Genomic DNA, 19,734 nt, shown 5'->3' on the forward strand with positions numbered 1-19,734 from the left:
GAATGGCACAATCCAAGAGGGGGGTGAATTGGATTCTATGACACTTTAAAAGTTTTCAGAGTATTTACGATCTTTATTTCACTTAAACTTTTCTAAAAATGAATTTTCAATGAAGTTTCTTAAAGACTTGTTATAGAAGAATGAATCTTATATGCTTTCTTGATTAACCAATAATGAGGTTCAAGGATAATATCAATATGCAATGCTTTGATTCAGTTTAAACCAATGTTATTCATCCACACATGTTAATCAAGAACAATCTTCTTTAATGCACAATCAAGAAATTACACAAAGTAAAAGATAAGGGTAAGAGAAGATTGCACAAGTCTTTTATCCTGGTTCAGCCACTCCACATGTGACCTACATCCAGTCCTCAATCATAACCTGATCAAGATTTGTTTCACTATCTTAATGAAGAAGGTTCACAAGCATACCACACATGCATATACTCCTACATTCAAGATAACCACTTTCTTGACCTCAAGAAAGCACCCCTTGTAGAAACTCACTACAAGAATTCCTTACCACTTGAGAAACCCTCTCAAGATTTACAAGTATTCACAAAGAATTAAGGAACGAATTCACCTGGAATTCAGAAGCAAATCTTAATCTCTTTCCTTTCAAGAATGTGATGATGATGATGATCTTTCCTCAAAGTTTTTCACAAACGTTTATCTTCTTGGATTCACAAAGAAAACTCTCCAAGATTGTCACAAAGACTTCACAAAAACGCTTTTCTAATTTTGATTCTCAATTCTAACTCTGTTCTGAAGTTTCAAAATGTTCAAACTATTTATAAGAGTTTCAGAACCAGATAATCGATTATTTTAAAGAATAATCGATTATTTTGTTCTTCTGATTTTCTGGAAACCAACCAAGAACAATATAATCGATTATTTTGCTGGATAATCGATTATTTCAGAGAGTCATTTATGGGATAATCGATTATTGCAGCAAGGCATCCCTTTTTGCCTGTTGCTGGAATAATCGATTATATTTAATGATAATCGATTATTTTGAGTTAGTTTTCAAAACTTCGTTTTAAGTCTCAAAATAACTTCTCAATCCTTTTAACTCATCATCATACACTCCCTAATCAGATTAGATATAGATTTAGCTCATGCACACAACACACACAAAAGATAAACTCAATCAAAACAATTTTATACACTATAAACTATTCTATTACATAGCATTTTCCTTTGACTTTGTTTGTGACTTCTTTGATGTTGATGTCCTTGGTACACACTTGTTATCATCAAAACTCTTCAATCTTCAGAGGTGATCCCATCAATCTCAACAATATTTATTTGATAAAAACTAAATAATAAATATTTTAATCTTTCTGAAATATCAATCAAAATATATAACAATCACTCACATATTTCAAAAAGATCAAAGAGAGGTAATAAGTAAAAGAAAGAATTTATTCTTAAGTTATGATCATTTTCTAAGATGTAATGCATCGGATCTAATATAACAAGTTATATGAAGAAAACCTAGATGAATAAGACAACACACAATGTAATTAGTGTAATAAGCTATATGAACTAAAGACACTTGATATATGTTAAAGGTCTACCAAACACACTACATCCCCACATTCCTTATTTTTATCATTGTTGTAAGACAATATGTCATGTGCATGCTCAACATTCATGGGTATTATAGAGTTCTTGTTAGAATCTTATACAAGCGACTCCACTCAACAATCATATAAGTGATTTTATCAAGTGTATGCTACAAATCATATATCATCCATAAGAGATATGAAAATCATTAAAAGTTTTATAAGTTGTCAAGCTTTCTCATTACCTCATAAAATAAAACTTATTCACATATTAATGCAGCTCTAGCACTTTCTAATATTATAGGAAGAGACAAACAAATTATTAAAATTGAATAAAAACAATTTAGTGTTAGCACAAGTGACTTGTTCTTACCCATATGAACCTTATTCATGGGACCTTCAATCACAAAGGTTAGATTACTATCACTTGTTTGTTTTCAAATGGCTTAAAAATTCTCATTTTCTTCAATATTTAATATAACAATATCTCCCTTGGGTTTAAGTCATTAGATTGATTGAATCTATTATTGACTTCACGTGATCAATAAATTTCAATCTTTTTAAATAAGTAATTGTTTTATCACATTATTCGATCTCAATCTTATACTCACAAAAGAATATTCACTAAAAGGTTTTTCAACCACTTAGTCTCATAATCAACAATCTCAAGAGCTATAAACTATGACTCAATAATCATTCATTTGGTTGATCTCAAAGTATTATACTAAAGGATAAGTTATTTTAAAGTTGCAAATCTCATTGTGAAGATATTGTGTTATGGTGCTCCGAGAGATCAATTTGTTAAAAACTCTTTTTGAAAAGTTGACCCTTGAAATGAATAGTTAAGTCTCCTCTAAGATCTTAGCTGATGCAGTATGTGGGCCAACTCGAAGCATACCAACTATAAGCAACCACTATTGATCCATATGTGGGCAATGTCAAGACGTATATATATAAAACGACTAAATTAGAATAAGGTATAAGGTTGAGGATTAGAGTCCCTAACTAAGTAGTAAAAGGGCATAGTATTTAGAGGGTAGTCGACAAGATAATCTTATAGATGGCTTAGTTATGCTAACTAATATTGTGGTAGACTCACATCCAAGGTTTTCTAAGTCATGACATCCAAGAAACCACGTTATAGGGATTAGTATTCCAATTGATTGTTGATCTAGTCACTTAAACTAGATCACCTATTATAGGAGATTTCACTACTAGAAAAATTAATATTTGTGACGAATTTTGTGACGGAAAAAATAGCATCGCTAATAGTGACGCATTTTGTGAGGGAATTTTAAGTTTTGTGACGGACTAGAATTTATTGACTTTTTGTGACGGATTTTGTGACGGAATATATTCCGTCTCTAAAAATCCGTCACAAATTTCGTCACTGAATCAAAAAAAAAATTTGTGACGGATTTTGTGACGAAAAAATTTTCGTCTCTAAAAATCCGTCACAAATTTCATCGCTAAATCAAAAAAAATGTTTGTGACGGATTTTGTGACGGAATGAACTTCGTCTCTAAAAAATCCGTCACAAATTTCGTCACTAAAATGAAAAAATTTAGTGACGGATTGTTCCCTCTCAAAATTCCGTCACAAATAGGTTAAAATATTTTGTGAAAAATTTGTGACAAATTGTTCCCTTTCAAAATATTAAATTTTATTTATGAAACTTTTATATTTAAGAATTATGCATAATTAAAGAAAATATGTTAATTTTTTTTAAAAAAAATAATAAAATTAAAAATATTTTATTTCATTAAAGGACTGAAAAAATTATGAAATTCATTTAATTAAATAAAAAATTGTCAATTTTGAACATAAGAAACTAAGACATTCATTAAAAATATTTATAAAAAAACTTGTGAAATTAAAAAAAAATTAATTTAATTTTGGCTTAATTACATTTTTGATCCCTCAAGTATTGTAATTGTGCAATTTTGATCCCTAAGATTTTAATTGGATAATTTTAGTCCCTAAAGGATTGTAATTGTGCAATTTTAGTCGTTTAATTTTTAATTGAACAATTATAGTCCCTCAAAAATCATAATTGTGCAATTTGAATTTCTCCCATTAAAAATTTAATAATTTTAAAATTTTAATATATATATATATATAATAATAATTTAAAATTATACAATTATTTGCTTATTTAAGTTAACATATACTATAATTTTTATTAATGTAACAAATGATATATATTATTTATTATTACTAAATAAATAAAATTTATATATTATTAATAATTTAATATTGCTAATAAATTAATATCAATAATATTTTTAGTATATTTATAGATAAATTGATAATTTGATAAATATAACTTAGTATATAATAATATACTTTTACAAAAATATAAATATAGTAGATAAGATATGTATATTTATATTTTTGTAAACGTATATTAATATATAATAAGTTATATTTATCAAATTATTAGTTTATGTATAAATATACTAATAATATTATTGATATTAATTTATGAATAATATTATAAAAATATAATATATATATATATATATATATATATATATATTATGTATTTATTAATAATAAATATATATCATTTGTGTGACACCCTCTACCCCACATACCATAACACAAATAACAAAAATTGAATAACATAATATTTTTCATAATTGAAATACCAAACATGCATGTTTAATTCAAATCAAAACTCATGTATTTGTGGAATTAAATAGATATTCATACATGTCATGCAACAAGGAATACAATAGAACAATCAAAAAGCAAAATATAAACTTGCATAGTTTGTTTGTTTCTCTCAGGGTTCTCTTAAGAACCTACCTAGTACTCTAATCCATACAATAAACATCTTACTCATATAATTGTCTCTTACAATTGCATTCCCTTATGGTGTGTTTGGATGAGGAATTTTACAAATTCAAGGAATTTTAAATTCTTGGTATTTGAATTACTTTGATTTCAATTTCTATCATTCTTAAAATATTTTGTTTAGATAATTAAGTCAATTCAAATATCTCAAATTTTAAATTATTAGGTTAGATATGATAATTTGATTCCATCATGATAAAATTAATTTTAAAAATATATTTATATGTTGATATTTTTAAAATAAATTTTATAAAAATAAATATTAGCTAATTTTTAAATATTTAATAATTTTAAAAATTAATATAAGATAATATTTAATAATTTTAAAAATATTTTTGAATATCTAATAATTAAAAGAATGAAAAGAAAAGATAAAATATATAGGTGAAATAAGAAAAACAAATATGAGAAATTTCAAATTCTCCTATTTTTGCGAGAATTTGAAATTATACTATTTTAAGGAATTTCACAAATGTTCCAGTGTGAGAACGGCCCTTTCTGGGCTACTTAAAAATCAAAATATTATAAAAATTAATTTTCATAAATATTCATTATTAAAATACTAATAATTATTAAAAACCTTTAAAACACTCTATAAAAGTCATTAACTATAAGAAGATAATGTCCACAAATATAAAATAAATAATAATTAAATAATTTAGTTATTTATTGAAAAATATCTTTCTAATTTCATAATTTTTAATTTTAAAATTTAAATTTTTAGTTAAAAATTAAAAATTTCTTATTTTTTTAAATAAAATAATATCCTTTAATTTCTTATTTTTTATGCTTAAAAGCAAACTTATAAATTAATCTAATTTAGATTTATGAAAGAAATAAGCACAACCTAAAAAATGGAGATATTCAGATATTTTATTTTGCATGAAAGTTGTTAATATGACAGGTATTACTCGATCTTGTGTTTTCAAGTATCCTAATATTGTGAAAAATATGAGTTAGAATTGATTCAAATGAATAAATATTAGAACTATATATTCATATGTATCACAAAGAAAAAGGAAGGGAAATAACATATGAATTAATTGACATTGTAATAACTATCCACAGTCAACGGTAGAATGAAACACCATCAAATTAGCCTCAAACAACTCTAACCTCTCGTTTGTACTCTCAAGTGATAATTTACAAAGCATGCACACTCATTATAAAGTATACAAATTTTTAGACTTATAAATTTCACTTTATTATATAAATCAACAAGTTTAATATTTAAAAAGATAAATAAAAGTATATATATTTTCAATATATTATTGTAAATTTAATATAATAATAATAATAATTATTATTATTATTATTCATTTTTATTGAAATAGATCAATCTTTTAATATATTATAGTATAAAAATAATAAAAAAATTATTATAAAAACTAAAATTAAATAATTTAGTTAAAAAATAACTATAATTAATAATTTAATGTAAAATTTATTTTAAAAAATATTGTTAATAAAATTTGGAAATAAATAATAAAATAAAACCCTTTCTTTATCAGTCCCAAACCCCCCGCGCCTTACGTTTCGCTCTGTCTCCCCAAAAATTTAAGAGTCCGCCGCCCAGGTTAGGTTTTCAATTCCATTTCTCTATTCTCTTCCTCCTTTCTACTCCATTCTCTTTCTAGCTTGACGTGCGTGCTCCTTTGCTTTTTACTTTCTTGCTCGTGTTTTCTCGTTAATGTTTGAGCATTTGCTTTCGTCAACAACAACGATGGTTCAGAGGCTCACTTACCGGAAGCGCCATAGCTATGCTACCAAATCGAACCAACACCGGGTTGTTAAGACCCCTGGTATGCTTTTTCTTTCAATTTTTTTATGTCTTGTTTTTCTCCAACTGTGTGTTTTTCTCCTGATCTCAATTATGCTCCTTCGGTTGTTGTCAAAATCTGATTTTGTTAATGCTGTTTGGTGGCTTAACTGACCTTTGCAAATGGGTATGTCTCAGGTGGGAAGTTGGTGTACCAGACCATTAAGAAGAGGGCAAGTGGACCCAAATGCCCTGTCACTTGAAAGAGGATCCAAGGGGTATGTATATATTTTTTTATTTATTTTGTCTTCTTTTTCATATTGCCTTTGAATACTAAGGATCAGTGATTTGTTGTGAAGAATCTAATTTGTATATATGAAAATTGGTATACTTAGAGATCTGGGTATTTATAAAATTACTGAATGTATCTGATAGGCATGCTTTGTACTCTGGGGAAATTTGTCTATCTTGTGTCTTGTGAAATTGTTGAGATGGAAAATTTCTGGATGATTCTTATTTTTTTCCCTTCAATTTTGGTTCAGTGCCTAATTGATTATGTTTTTCTGACGGGTATGTATCTATTGAGGACAGGTTGTGGGAATGAGATTGAGCTGCTTTTCTTAATGATTTTTCTCAGTTATCTGATTGGAATGGGTGTTGGTATGGACATTTTAAGGAGGTGTTTTGGATGCTATAATTTTCAAGTCCTTTGGGTGTTTGTTGGTAGCCTTAATTCTTAGATAACTGAATTCAGATTTTGAATGTTAATGAGTTATGTGTAATGCGGTGAACACTTTTTTGAAATGATTTATATCAGTTATCTGATTGGAACTTTGATTATGGCTTATTGTTGTAAGCTCCTGGCCAAGCTTATGAGTAAGCTTTCACTTAATATGAACATATTGAATAATGATGTTTGGGAGAACTTATTTACATTTTGTTTAGGCTTGGGACAGTTAATAATAATAGCTTATGATGTATACAAATTTTGTTTCAACTTATTCCAATCTTTTGAATAACATGAAAACCGCTTACAATGTATATGAAAGTAGTTTTGCTATAATTCCTCTTCCATTATAGTAACTATTTATTCAAATGTGTAAATGGTAAACACTTACGTGTAAACAACTTAATTAAGCACTTATTGAAGAAGTGCTTATGTGTGTAATTTGTACCTTTAATCAATGAGGGAAGAAAGTTATATTGTTTTTGTAAGCTATTTTGGAGAGCTAAGTAAAACAAACTAAAAGAATCTTTTGAACTTTTATAGTGCTTGCGTTGCAAGATAAACTCAATGAAACTGTAAATAAGTTTTTCCAAATGCATGTTTTAATAAGTGTTTAATGAAGCTGTTTACCTAAATTTGCCTTTGGTATTTAATTAAGCTGTTTATCGGAACATGTCCTAAGTAGTGTGAGCAGCATTCTTCTCCTATCATGATTTTCTAATCCTTACATAATCTGCAGATCCCACACTTGAGACCTGCTGAATACAAGAGGTCCAGATTCCCTAGGAACCGCAGGACAGTAAACCGGGCCTATGGAGGTGTATTATCTGGTGGAGCTGTTAGAGAAAGGTTTGTTGCACAAAAGATCATTTGATAATTATACTTGAAAACTTAATTTGTGCTCAAGAATTTTGACTTTCAATGGTGTTAAGTATGAATGTGGAAACTTAATTTGAAATTTATTTTATGATTCTGTGCTTTTTGGTCTTTTATATTTAGAATATGAAATGATTTTTAATGTTCTTGTCGGGAGCATGCTTGGTGATGCCCAACACGTTGAGGAGGTAAGGAGCTGCTTTAATCATCAAACTCTTTTGTGAGATTTTCAATTGGGTGCAATGTTTTATTGTCGGGAACCCCAAGTTCATCTGAATGTTTTATTTTAGATGACACCTGGTTTGTATGTTTGGTAACACTTTAATTGTGCAACACAATTTATTATTTAAGTTATTGTCTGCAGTTAGTGGTGTGCTATTTGATTTGGTTTTTTAAGTTATTGGTTGTATTGCCTTGACTTGACTTCAGTTTGCCTATTAAAAACTGTTTCAGGAAAAAGTAGGATCTGGCTTGTGTCTAGATCAAAAGTAGGGGAATCTTGATAATTCAGAAACTGGAATTGGTGAGTACCTAAGTTGCTGGAGTTTTGTTATTGTGTTTTTGTATTATTTATTCCGTATATAGTTTTAAACCCACCCAGGCATGTAGTTTTGGTTGCAATGATTTATATATATTGTTCCTAGAATTTATTAAGTTTTACTTTTAGGTGTAATGTGTTGATGAAGTTATACTGTGCATTCATGTTCATAAGTAACATAGGAGGGAGTCAATATTGAACAAAGATATATTACTGAGAAGGTTTCTGATTTACTGAAGGTATTTATAACCTTTTTATCATTCAATTTTTATAATTATTACTGTTAGAGTTTTACTATATGAGAACATATGAATATAATATGTTGGACAATAGTAATGAGTTATTATATACAGTTGATTAATTGTACAAATTAAATACGCAAGATCTTGAATCAATAATTGTTCCATTAACATACTATAAACGCATTTTTCAATGATTGTTTGCATCTGATAGGATTATATAGCACACTTAGTTATTTGTTATTAAATTTCAGAAGACAAATGTTATTGTTTAGTCCAGAATAATAGGCTCTGGTAATCGATTACAAGACTTGGTAATCGATTACAATGGTTTAGTTTCAAGTTGTAAAGTTTAAATTCAAATTTGAAATTTTCATCTTCTGGTAATCGATTACAAGAAATGGGTAATCGATTACCAGAGAACCTTTTAATAAGTAAATTTCGAACATATGATTTTCATTGTCTAGTAATCGATTACATGTATAGGTAATCGATTACCAGACTCTTAAAAACAATGGTTTCCTCAAATTTAGTCATCAACAGTTAGTGAGGGATTCATCCCAGTTAGTGACGGATAAAATTCGTCGCAAATTGTGACGGAATTCTGGCGTCGCAAATTGTGACAGATTCTACTTAATTAAAGTCATCACAGTTTGTGACGGATTTAATCCCTCACAAATTGCGAGGGATTTAATCCCTCACAAATTGCGACGGATTTTTATTAATTTCTAAACATTTATTATTAGAAATTAGTGACGGAAATTATATTGTTTGTGATGCCTTAATTCCGTCACTAATTGTGACGGAGAAAATAATCCGTCACTAAATATTTTGTGACGCCAAATTTTGTGACGGAATCATTTCCGTCACAAATTCCGTCACTAATTGATTTGTGACGGATTTTATCAAAATTAGTGACAGATTTGTTCCCTCTCTAATTTTAATTTTTCTAGTAGTGTTTCCTGGTTGAAATGCATGATGATGCCTATATTTGTCATACGTATTGTGCATATGATATATAGATTGAATTGTGTTCTTCATATGTGATGTTGACTTGTGATGAAATGTGTTATTGTATTGTAAACTGAGGTGTTGATGTTGTCTTGCTTGAGTTAATAATATGTTGTATTTGAAAAGTTGCAAGTTGATAATTTGTTGAAGCAAGTTTAATTATTTGTGTTGATAGTATAGTTGCTTTTACTTCTAAGTTGATTATATTGATTCTTTGGACACTAACTTACCCTCACATGTTTCCAAGTGGTTGGACTACAATCATATTTGGTATGAGAGTAAAGTAGAGATAGGTTATTTTGATGGAGTCCTTGGGAGGCCATATTGGTTGGCAGATCTGATCTTATTGAGTCTATCTTGTGTAGAGATATTATTTGTATTTAGTAGGTTTTACTAGCCACTAGGATTATTATTTGTATTTGTATTATTATATATCTTTATATGCTTATATAGAATTTATCTAGTTCTTGGTGAAGTTTTTACATGTATATATATTAGTATTTACTTTTCTAGATAGCCTTTGAATAATAATTCTAGGTATTTAGTTGTGTATGTTGTCCACAACTAGTTGTGAACCATTAAGCATAGGAATCTGACGAGTTGTCATAAGAAAAGAGTGATTTTGTACTATATAGTTTTGAACAAAAAAAATACTTTAATAGACTATTTTACCTTTAATTATATTTATATATATATTTGTTCAATAACTCATATTCTACATCAAATTTCAATGGTCTGATCGTTGAATTTAAAGTGAACCATTAAGTATAAGGACCTAACGAGTCGTCACAAGAAAACAATGAGTTTGTAATATATAGTTTTGAATAATATATAGTTCCAAATAGCCTTTGAATGATAATTCTAGGTATTTAGTTATGTATTTTGTTCGCCGCTAGTTGTGAAACATTAAATATAAGGACCTGACAAGTCATTACAAGAAAAAAGTGAGTTTGTACCGTATAGTTTTGAACGAAAAAAAATATACTTTAATAGACTATTTTACCTTTAATTATACATATATATATATAAGAGGAATCTAATTGTTAAAGTTAAAGTTCTTAATGTATATAACAAATATGCAAATTTAAAAAAAAATGAAAGTTATTTGATATTTTGTTTCATTAATTCAAATCAACGTATAAAATACTTTTATAATTATTCGTCAATTTGAATTAATGAAACGAGGTATCAAATGATTTTTAATTTTTTTAAAGTTTGTAGATTTGATCTATACATTAATAATTTAAAATTCAACGGTTGGATCATTGAAATTTAATGTAAAAAATGAGTTATTGAATGGAGTAAATTTTATTCCTAGAATAAAAGGATTCATCTATATATATATATATATATATATATATATATATATATATATAATGTTTTTCTTTCATATATTAAAGTATACAAACTAACTAATAAAATTCAACAACAGTATTTTTTTAGACGATAATAATATTTGAGATAAATAAAAACTATAAATATGAATATAAATATGAGATAAAGTCATGCGACTTAATAAAAAACGGTTCGTTCTTAAAATCCTCTCATTTATGAATCTATACCCTTATTCATAATGTAAAAATAAAAGTTGTCTAATTAATTAAGAAATCAAGTACTATATTTTTTTTTTACCTTTATATATATAATGAATGCTATGTTTTTTATTTTAATAATATTTTTTTACCGATCTTCTCACAGTACTTGTGTTGAGTTGGAGTTGATTCTAATGATCTTGTATAAAGTCCGTAAGTTGTTTTAATATAAACTTTTATGTTAAAAAATATGCATTAAAATAAAATCTTGCATATATCGTTCTAATTATGGTATCAATTTCAGATATAAGTGCTTGTAATTAAAATTTTATTAAGGATATTAAAAACTCTTTATCACAAATGCTGTATTAATTGGTGTAAAAAAAATACTATATTAATTGTTTTCTTAAAAAGAATAATATATTAAATTAGTCTTTAAAATTGTGACATCAACCCTTGGAATTACTAAATATAGGTCATTCTAGTCTTGTTATTTTAATTTCATGACTAAATTGTATTTTTAGTTTCTCTATTTTTATTAATTCATAATTTTAATTTTTTATTTTAAACTAAGGATTTTTAGTCCCTCTAATTTTAGAAATATGAAATTCTAATCCTTCATCAATTTGACATTACTAATATTTAAGTTTTAATGTTTACTCATACTTAAATCATGTAATATTTAGTAATATGACATTTAGAAATCAAAAAAAAAACTAAAAAAATGTAAATAAGATTTTTATTAATAATGCAGTTAAAAATATAAATTTTTATTAATTAATAAAATAAATATCAACCACTTGTAAAAATAGATACAATTAAAGATCTTTTATGTGTTATTTTTTAATTTTTATCTTTATGTTACTAAATATCATGTCACTTAAGTTGTGACATAAACTCAAAATTTAACAATCAACAACATCAAATTAATGATAAGACCAAAATTTCATATTTTTAAAAATAAGAAACTAAATATCTCTATTTTAAAATAAAAAGATAAAATGCGTGGATGAACAACAATTAGAGACAAAAATGGAATTTAACCTAATTTCAAAAGCTAAAACGACTGTTGTTTAATAGTTTAGAAGTTAAAATTATCGCGGTTTGATAACTTCTAACCCTAACATATAATGATTTTATAATTTAAGAAATTAAAATTATTGGAGCCGTAGTTTCAAGAAATAAATTAATGTATTATTGTTATGTCTTAAGGTAAATCAGTGACATAAGCATCCCTGAAGAATTTTACATAGCCTACCAACCATTCTCACTGATCTCCATGTTCCTCGCTTTGAAATCCTTTTACATCTGAGCACCGAATAACGCAGTTATCATAATCATCAATTTCTTAGAAGAGACAACATTCTATTGCTCTCCTTAGACAAATGGGTGGGGAGCCTAAGGTATATACTTTGGAACAAGTATCTGAGCACAACAACTCCAAAGATTGCTGGCTTATTATTAATGGCAAGGTATACGTAATGTGACCAATCCATGCATGGACTCAAATTTTGTTTGTCATTCTTGAATCTGGGTTCGTGTCTTTAATTTGGTTATTTTAGAAAATTCACATATAATGCATGGTTCGATCAATTGGATCTGATCATGAGATTCACATTGTTTTCTGTGGCTTGAATGATATTATATACTAGTAGTGTATGATGAACGACTTTTCCACATATATATGTTTGATCGTTTTAGATATTTGTGACGCGTTGATTTTGTTTGGTACTATAACCTTATTTTGGAAACGGGTTAGGATTCGTATTACTTTTGTAAAGGTGCTGCCAATCTGTTATCTGCATGCAGATCACGTGGATTCCCGATTTTTTTTTTACGTTGATAATTATCTCTGGAATTCAAAATTTTCTATATCTCTATATTCTGCTAAAATTTCAATTAAGAAAATCAGCAATGGATTGGTTATGATTCATCACTGTCCTTCATAACAGCATTTTTAATAGGCTTTTTTATTTTTTGGTATTCGGTTGAAATTCATGTAGTTCGTCTTACTGGTATTAGAATTAGACTCAGATAGTTGGTGAGACTTGTATGAATTTCACCTCATAAGAAGGGTGTGAACTAAATAAAGTATTAAAAATACTCTCTTCGGCCACACCATTTTTCTTATTAAAGTTTTAAAATAAAATAACATGTTGTTAAGGAGGGAAGCCAATAATGTGTAAATTTCTTTGCTCAATTGGGAGCTAATGGACTAAAACCTTTGGTTGAGTTTCATGAACCAAACCTTTGTCGCTTGCAGATGAATCGGGAGTGTGCTTCCCTAGAAAGTAACTACTAACTAGCTTTTTGGTTGCTTATTTTTGCTGTTGTTCTGTTTTTGTTATTATGGAAGAAAAAAAATCATTTTTTTACATGATAAATGATATGATGATATGTACATGGCCCGCACAATTTATCTCGTATGACACATTTCAGAACACACTAAATTAAAATACTCAAAACTCATGTTCTGGATTGGATGGCTTTGAGTATTTTGAAATGTTGGTCCTATGCTTATAGTAGATTGTTTGTTGATAACTCCAAAACCTTCTGTAAGACTAATATTTTGTTGATTTTGTTCTTGAATATCGAAAATTTGAAATTATGAAATTGACATCTCAATCTATATCTACTTTTATCTATTCCTTTAACTCGGCTAACATATACACATTTTTTTCTGTTGTTTGTTTTTCTAAGCAGTTTAAATGTATGGTTCTGAAGGTTTATATCTATATTACTGCTACGGCAGATATGTCATAAAATTTGATTATGGTAGGAATTGATTATGTAAGTGGGTAAAATAGTAGCTGCAATTTGAATCTTTTCAACAATTTTAACGGTGCTCTTGAACTGTGTTTTGCACGTAAAACTGTTTTTCAAAACATATGAAGTTGTTCAAGGCAATGCAACATCTGATAGCCACTGTGTTCAAACACAGATATAGATTAAACTTTTAACGAGCTTTCATGTTTTGTTAGAGAACTCTTATCAGTTTCATTTTTATAAGTACCTGAATTTCTTTTCCATTTTGGAACAGGTTTATAATGTCACAAAGTTCTTAGATGACCATCCTGGTGGAGATGATGTCTTGGTGGCTTCCACAGGTATATATTATATGTTAGATATCTAGTATGGTTTTAAATTAAGGTTGCAGTCATTGTTATTGTAGACATTGCAACTAATGTAATACAGATCATGGCTGATACTACGTGAAATTATTATGTTTGTAAAAATCATAAAAATGAATCCTAAAATAATAAAAATGAATCCAACTTTTCTTTTATAATTTTCCAATCTGTCTTTCTCTTTGTCTAAAATGCATCATGCAACCAACCAGTAACCATTAATTGCTTCCCTCTCCAACATCTCAAATGACCATACCCATTTTGACATTAAAAAAAATAAAATAAAATAAAATGTTGTTGCAGTATTTCTTGTGATTGAACTTCACATCTCAATTGTGAGCTATTGCGGCCACAACAGGTGTTGCAGTCTCCAATTGAAAACCATGAATCCAGCATTCTTCTCTCTAGATATATATACTTAATTTATGCATCCATCATGGTCTCACTCTCACTCACTAGAATTACATGTTTTCAAGTGTCTTTTGATAATCCAAAATGTGTCCTGTTTGCAGGGAAAGATGCCACCGATGACTTTGAGGATGTTGGTCACAGTAACAGTGCTAGAGCCATGTTGGATGGCTTTTATGTTGGAGACATTGATCCAGCAACCGTTCCATCTACTCGGGTTCAGAACACTCTTCCAACACAACCTCAAAACACTCAGAACAAGACATCATCAAACTTCATGATCAAGATGCTCCAGTTTCTACTTCCCCTTGTTATCTTGGGTGTTGCGGTTGGTGTTCGTTTCTACAACACCAAATCAACATAGTCACTCAAACTGCTTGAGTACTTTAATTTTGTTCAACCGTTGCTTTAAATTTTAGCTTGTTTTGTTCCATCGAACTACAATTGTATGGATCAATAGGACAAACCATTTTTGTTTCCCTTGTCACTGTCATTTGATGTTGAATTTATGGTTGCCTTGCCCTGCCCTTGATAAGCTACTAGAATAGGTTTCTGTTCTTTAATTTCTGGTAGTTTTAGAATTTGAATTGTATGAGATTTTGGACACACTAATAAAATTATCTTTGGAAAGCAGATTCGATGATTTTCAATTTCTAATGAGAAATTCCGACCTATCATCATAGTAAATCACTCCAACATTTTCACTATTTTATATTTGCTAGGCAGAACTCTATCTTTTAGATTCTACACAAAACACTTTATATTTAAGGAGAAAATGATTGTAAGATTTGGAGTTTTCTAAAATTATTAAAAGAATGTTTTAATTAATTAAAGAGGTTTTATAAATTTTTTAAATAAATATAAGTGTTTTTAATTAAATAATAAAAGTGTTTGTAAAATAATTTTGTATAATATTTATTAAAAAGTATGTATTTTCTATCATAGTTATTGTAACACTCCGATTTTCACATATTATACGAAGGCTTAAAGCCCAATAAAGGTGATTTAGTAGTCCAGAACGGACCGTTCCCAAACTGGAACGGGTCGTTCCAAACTACTAAAAAGACCTATAACCCTAGTTGGGAACGGGGTGTTCTGGTTTAAGAATGGGTCGTTCCAAACATGACCTTATGTGTTCAAACGCAACCCCAGAACAGGTCATTCTAGTTTAAGAATGAGTCGTTCCAGATGTGAATTTTACACATGACGAATGAGTCCAGAACGGGCTGTTCCAGATTTGAAACGATTCGTTCTGGCCACCCTTGACATCTATAAATAGCAGACTCTAGCACTGCTTCTGGACACACTCTCTGAAGACCAAGGAGAACCAAGAGATAGAGATCAAGCAGATTCCACTCTAGCTTCATCTTTTGCTTATCCAAGTAAGGGAGAGTGAGAAACCTTGCTCTGGGTGTGATAATGTATGTTGGGTAGTGTGATTGGCTCCCAATCCTATGTTTGTTGTGTGCTCATGTATGAAGGGTTTTTTCCAATTATATCTGTTTCATCCCTGTTTCTCCCTGAATGTTCTAATTGATGTAATTAGTATGTATGTATGAGTAGTGTTTGTGTTTGGATTATAATTGCAGACTTTGGTGTTCCTATGGGAAACCCTAAGGGAATGCATTGGTGATTGTAAGAGGAGATTGTTTGAAGAGGTAATTATATAAGTAAATTATATTGTTTTAAATGTTTATTGTATGAATTAGAGTGCTTTGTGGGTTCCTGTGGGAACCCTATGAGAAACAGACAAATTTCTAAAAAAAATTGTTTTACCTTCTGAGTTTTCTATTCTATTCAGTGATGGTTGCTAAGTGTAAATATGTGTTTAATTTCGAAAATAGACAAGTTTTGATATGAATTTGAGTGCTCTGTGGAGACTATGTGAAGATGATGAGATAATGTGAAAAATGATAATGAGACATGACGATGTGATAATAATGAGACATGATGATGTGATATGATAATGAGACATAATAATGTTATATGATAATTAGACATGATAATGTGATATGAGAATGCATAGAGTCTTGATTTACATGCATCATTTGCATAAATGTTTTAAGGGTACGATATGGAATACACCGCCAGGAAAGGCCCCTTGTGTAAAAGCTTGGGGATTAGTCCTTGGGGATAGCTCGATTTGGAAGTCCCAGTCTCACCCATTGTGTGCATGGGATGTATCTTGCACAGCTTAGCTATCTCGACTAGACCTTGGTAGTATGTCTTTCTAGTATTGAGAGTGCGTAGAGGGTGTGACCCGGCATGTACTCCTAGACTACTCTCATGTATTGCTAGCAGCAATACGCCATGTGATATGTGTTACTACGCCACATGCATGATAATATGTAGTCCGTGTCCATTAGATGTGCATTTTAATGTTATATGTTAAAATGATTTTTATGTCTTATTTCTATTAAATTAGGATGTTGTTTCTATTAAATTATTTTGCAAACTTTAGCCTTATTTCTTTTGTAATTTCTGCTAATTATGTTATTTGTTTAAGTCATGGATGTGGTGCTCTCTATCTGAATACGTTTGATATTTTAAATTATGAAAGGTTATGTTCTTCAAATTTTATTATTTATGTGTTATGGTATGCAGGGTAGAGGGTGTCACAATTATAAAAATTAAATCGAAATGTCGATTAGATGATGAACCAGTCCAGAACCGATACAAATCATTCAGGAAGCCATTTTGTAGAGAATTAGTCAAAAATGGGTAGAGCATGTTCAAAATTGGTCAAAATCAATCAAACTCGTTTGAACAGGTCTAATTAAAAAAAAGTATTTTTTTAATTTTTTAAAATTTAATTTAAAATATTTTTAATTAAAATAATATTTAATAAAAAATTATAAATTAAAATACCTTATTTTTAATACTTGTATCATAAATATAATTTAATAATTTATATTAATTTATAATTTTTAATATCTTTATTTTTTATAGTTTAGCTTATATTAATTTGATACTTTTTATTCTAGATGTAAACTTGTTATTAGTGAACATTGTTATATTTTATTAAAACTTAAACTTATTATATTATATTATATAATTTAGAATTTTATGTGTATATTAATTGTAGCTCTAGAAGTTAACTTTCAAATATTATTAGAATCACTTAGAAAAGAGATCTATAACTCAAAATATGATCAATTTAGTGACCAAAAGTCAAGTTGTTAGATTTAGATTAAAGCATTACAGTTTTGTAATTTTTAAAAATAGCAGATGACATAATTAACTTTTAAAGTCAAAATTAAATAAAGCTTTCTAACAAAATTAAGATTAACTTTATAGCATATATATATAACTCTAGATAAAGGTATTTGAACTACCCTATGTCTTAGAATATTAAGTTATAAAAATATACTTTAGGAATGGTGATGATGAATAACTTTACCCTTTAATTATTTGATCTTATGAATGGTTTGAGGTACCTATATCAATGTTTAGAAAAAATAAATCATGGGAGAAAACAATTGTGAATAAGTTATGATGTAAGTTAATTTTTAACAACTAGAGGGTGTTTTAGTGATAACAATGTCTAAGGACTTAATATGTGATATTGATAACGTTGTTAAACTAGTTAAGTTATTAATTTAAATATTTAGTGATGTTAATCTCATAGGGACTATAGTTGAGGTATTAACATATGATTAGATGATTCTATAATGATTTTATATTGAGATATATTGGATGTTGTTGTGTAATTATTGTGTTTGAACTATGAACATGTGTAATCATTATATTAATTAATATTAATAACTAGTTGTGGTATATGAGTATGTTATTCATACAATTATGAGTTATGTATGAATTGATTGACCTGATCTAGCATTGATACAGTTGATGTGTATGAACCCTATGAGAGCCATATAATTATAAGTCTGAGAGAGGCTTAATCCCAATGTGGATATGAAATTAAAGGAATTGATGTACAATAGTGGATGTGTATTGTTGTAATGTGATAATGCATCGAGTCTTGTTTTACATGCATCATGTTCATACTTGTTTTGAATGAGTACGATATGGAATACACAACTAGGAAAGGTCCCCTTGTGTAAAAGTTTAGAGATCAGTCATTTGGGACAACTGGATTTGTGTGACACCTTCTACCCCACATACATAATTACAATAAATAAAGATAAATAAAATCTAAGTCTCTAACCACATAAGGATAAAGAGCTCACATTCATAAATCATAAATCATAGTTTAATGCGAAAAATAAAAAGAATAAAATCAATATCTTCTAAGCATTTTAACAAGAGTAACATTCTAAATTAATCATAACTACGCTCTGGTGTCACATGTCCTATCAAAGCACACCCCATAATGAGACTTAAACCTTATCACCAACATCCTCATACTGATGATCACCTGCAACACAATAAAAATACACATAGAGTAACAAAGGAGTGAGAAACATCTAACTTGGGTTCAAATGTAGAAATAAATGTTAGTTGACACACACAAAATCATAACAAATACCATGCAAGTTATAAATAATCAAGCACAACTCTCAAGTTACAAATACATTAGAACACATGCATATTCACTTATCATGTAATGATGTCATGAACTTGACTCATAAATGCATGCATGTGGTGCCAGCCACATATCTCATAATCACATATCACTTGGTATGTTGTCGAAGCAACATATCTGGAGTAGTCTAGGAGTACATGTTGGCTCAACTGCACACTTTCAACTAGAAAGATGTACTGCTAGGATCTCGTCAATATAACAAAGCTACACAATATACATCCCATGCATGCACACAAATGGCTATAATTGAGACTTCCAAACCGCGTTATCCCCTAGGACTCCTCCAAGATGTTTCACCTGAAGGGCCTTCCCTAACATTGTACTTCATATCGTACCTTGTCACATAGATGCACATGATGCATGTCACACATTCACATGTTCATGGACTCAACATTTCACTTGTCATATCTCATCATGTCACTTGTTCTCATATCACATTATCATACTCATAGTCATAAGGTCACATATAAGAGATTCTCATCCGCATCATGCTCATAAAAATACATCACTTGCATCAATACCATAATAAGACAGTTTTCAC

The 19,734-nt window shown here is 28.7% G+C and overlaps 1 protein-coding gene and 1 pseudogene across 2 annotated transcripts; both read left to right on the forward strand.

Annotated features, from left to right (window-relative positions):
* The first annotated feature begins 4,205 nt into the window (after positions 1 to 4,205).
* On the forward strand, positions 4,206 to 10,711 carry LOC145956865 (large ribosomal subunit protein eL34-like; annotated as a pseudogene). The gene is made up of 4 exons (XR_014433171.1): positions 4,206 to 6,231; positions 6,387 to 6,466; positions 7,655 to 8,314; positions 8,459 to 10,711. The product of XR_014433171.1 is annotated as a large ribosomal subunit protein eL34-like (transcript).
* Positions 10,712 to 12,317: 1,606 nt separating this feature from the next.
* On the forward strand, positions 12,318 to 15,290 carry LOC109812861 (cytochrome b5). Its single transcript, XM_020376922.3, has 3 exons — positions 12,318 to 12,583; positions 14,152 to 14,218; positions 14,752 to 15,290. Exons 1-3 carry the CDS (start codon positions 12,497 to 12,499, stop codon positions 15,009 to 15,011), a joined length of 414 nt encoding a protein of 137 aa, XP_020232511.1. The 5' UTR covers positions 12,318 to 12,496; the 3' UTR covers positions 15,012 to 15,290.
* The last annotated feature ends 4,444 nt before the right edge of the window (positions 15,291 to 19,734 follow it).

Source organism: Cajanus cajan, chromosome 4 (genome assembly GCF_000230855.2).
Source record: "Cajanus cajan strain Asha chromosome 4, NIPB_CcT2T_4, whole genome shotgun sequence".
In the NCBI taxonomy this organism is placed as follows: domain Eukaryota; kingdom Viridiplantae; phylum Streptophyta; class Magnoliopsida; order Fabales; family Fabaceae; genus Cajanus; species Cajanus cajan.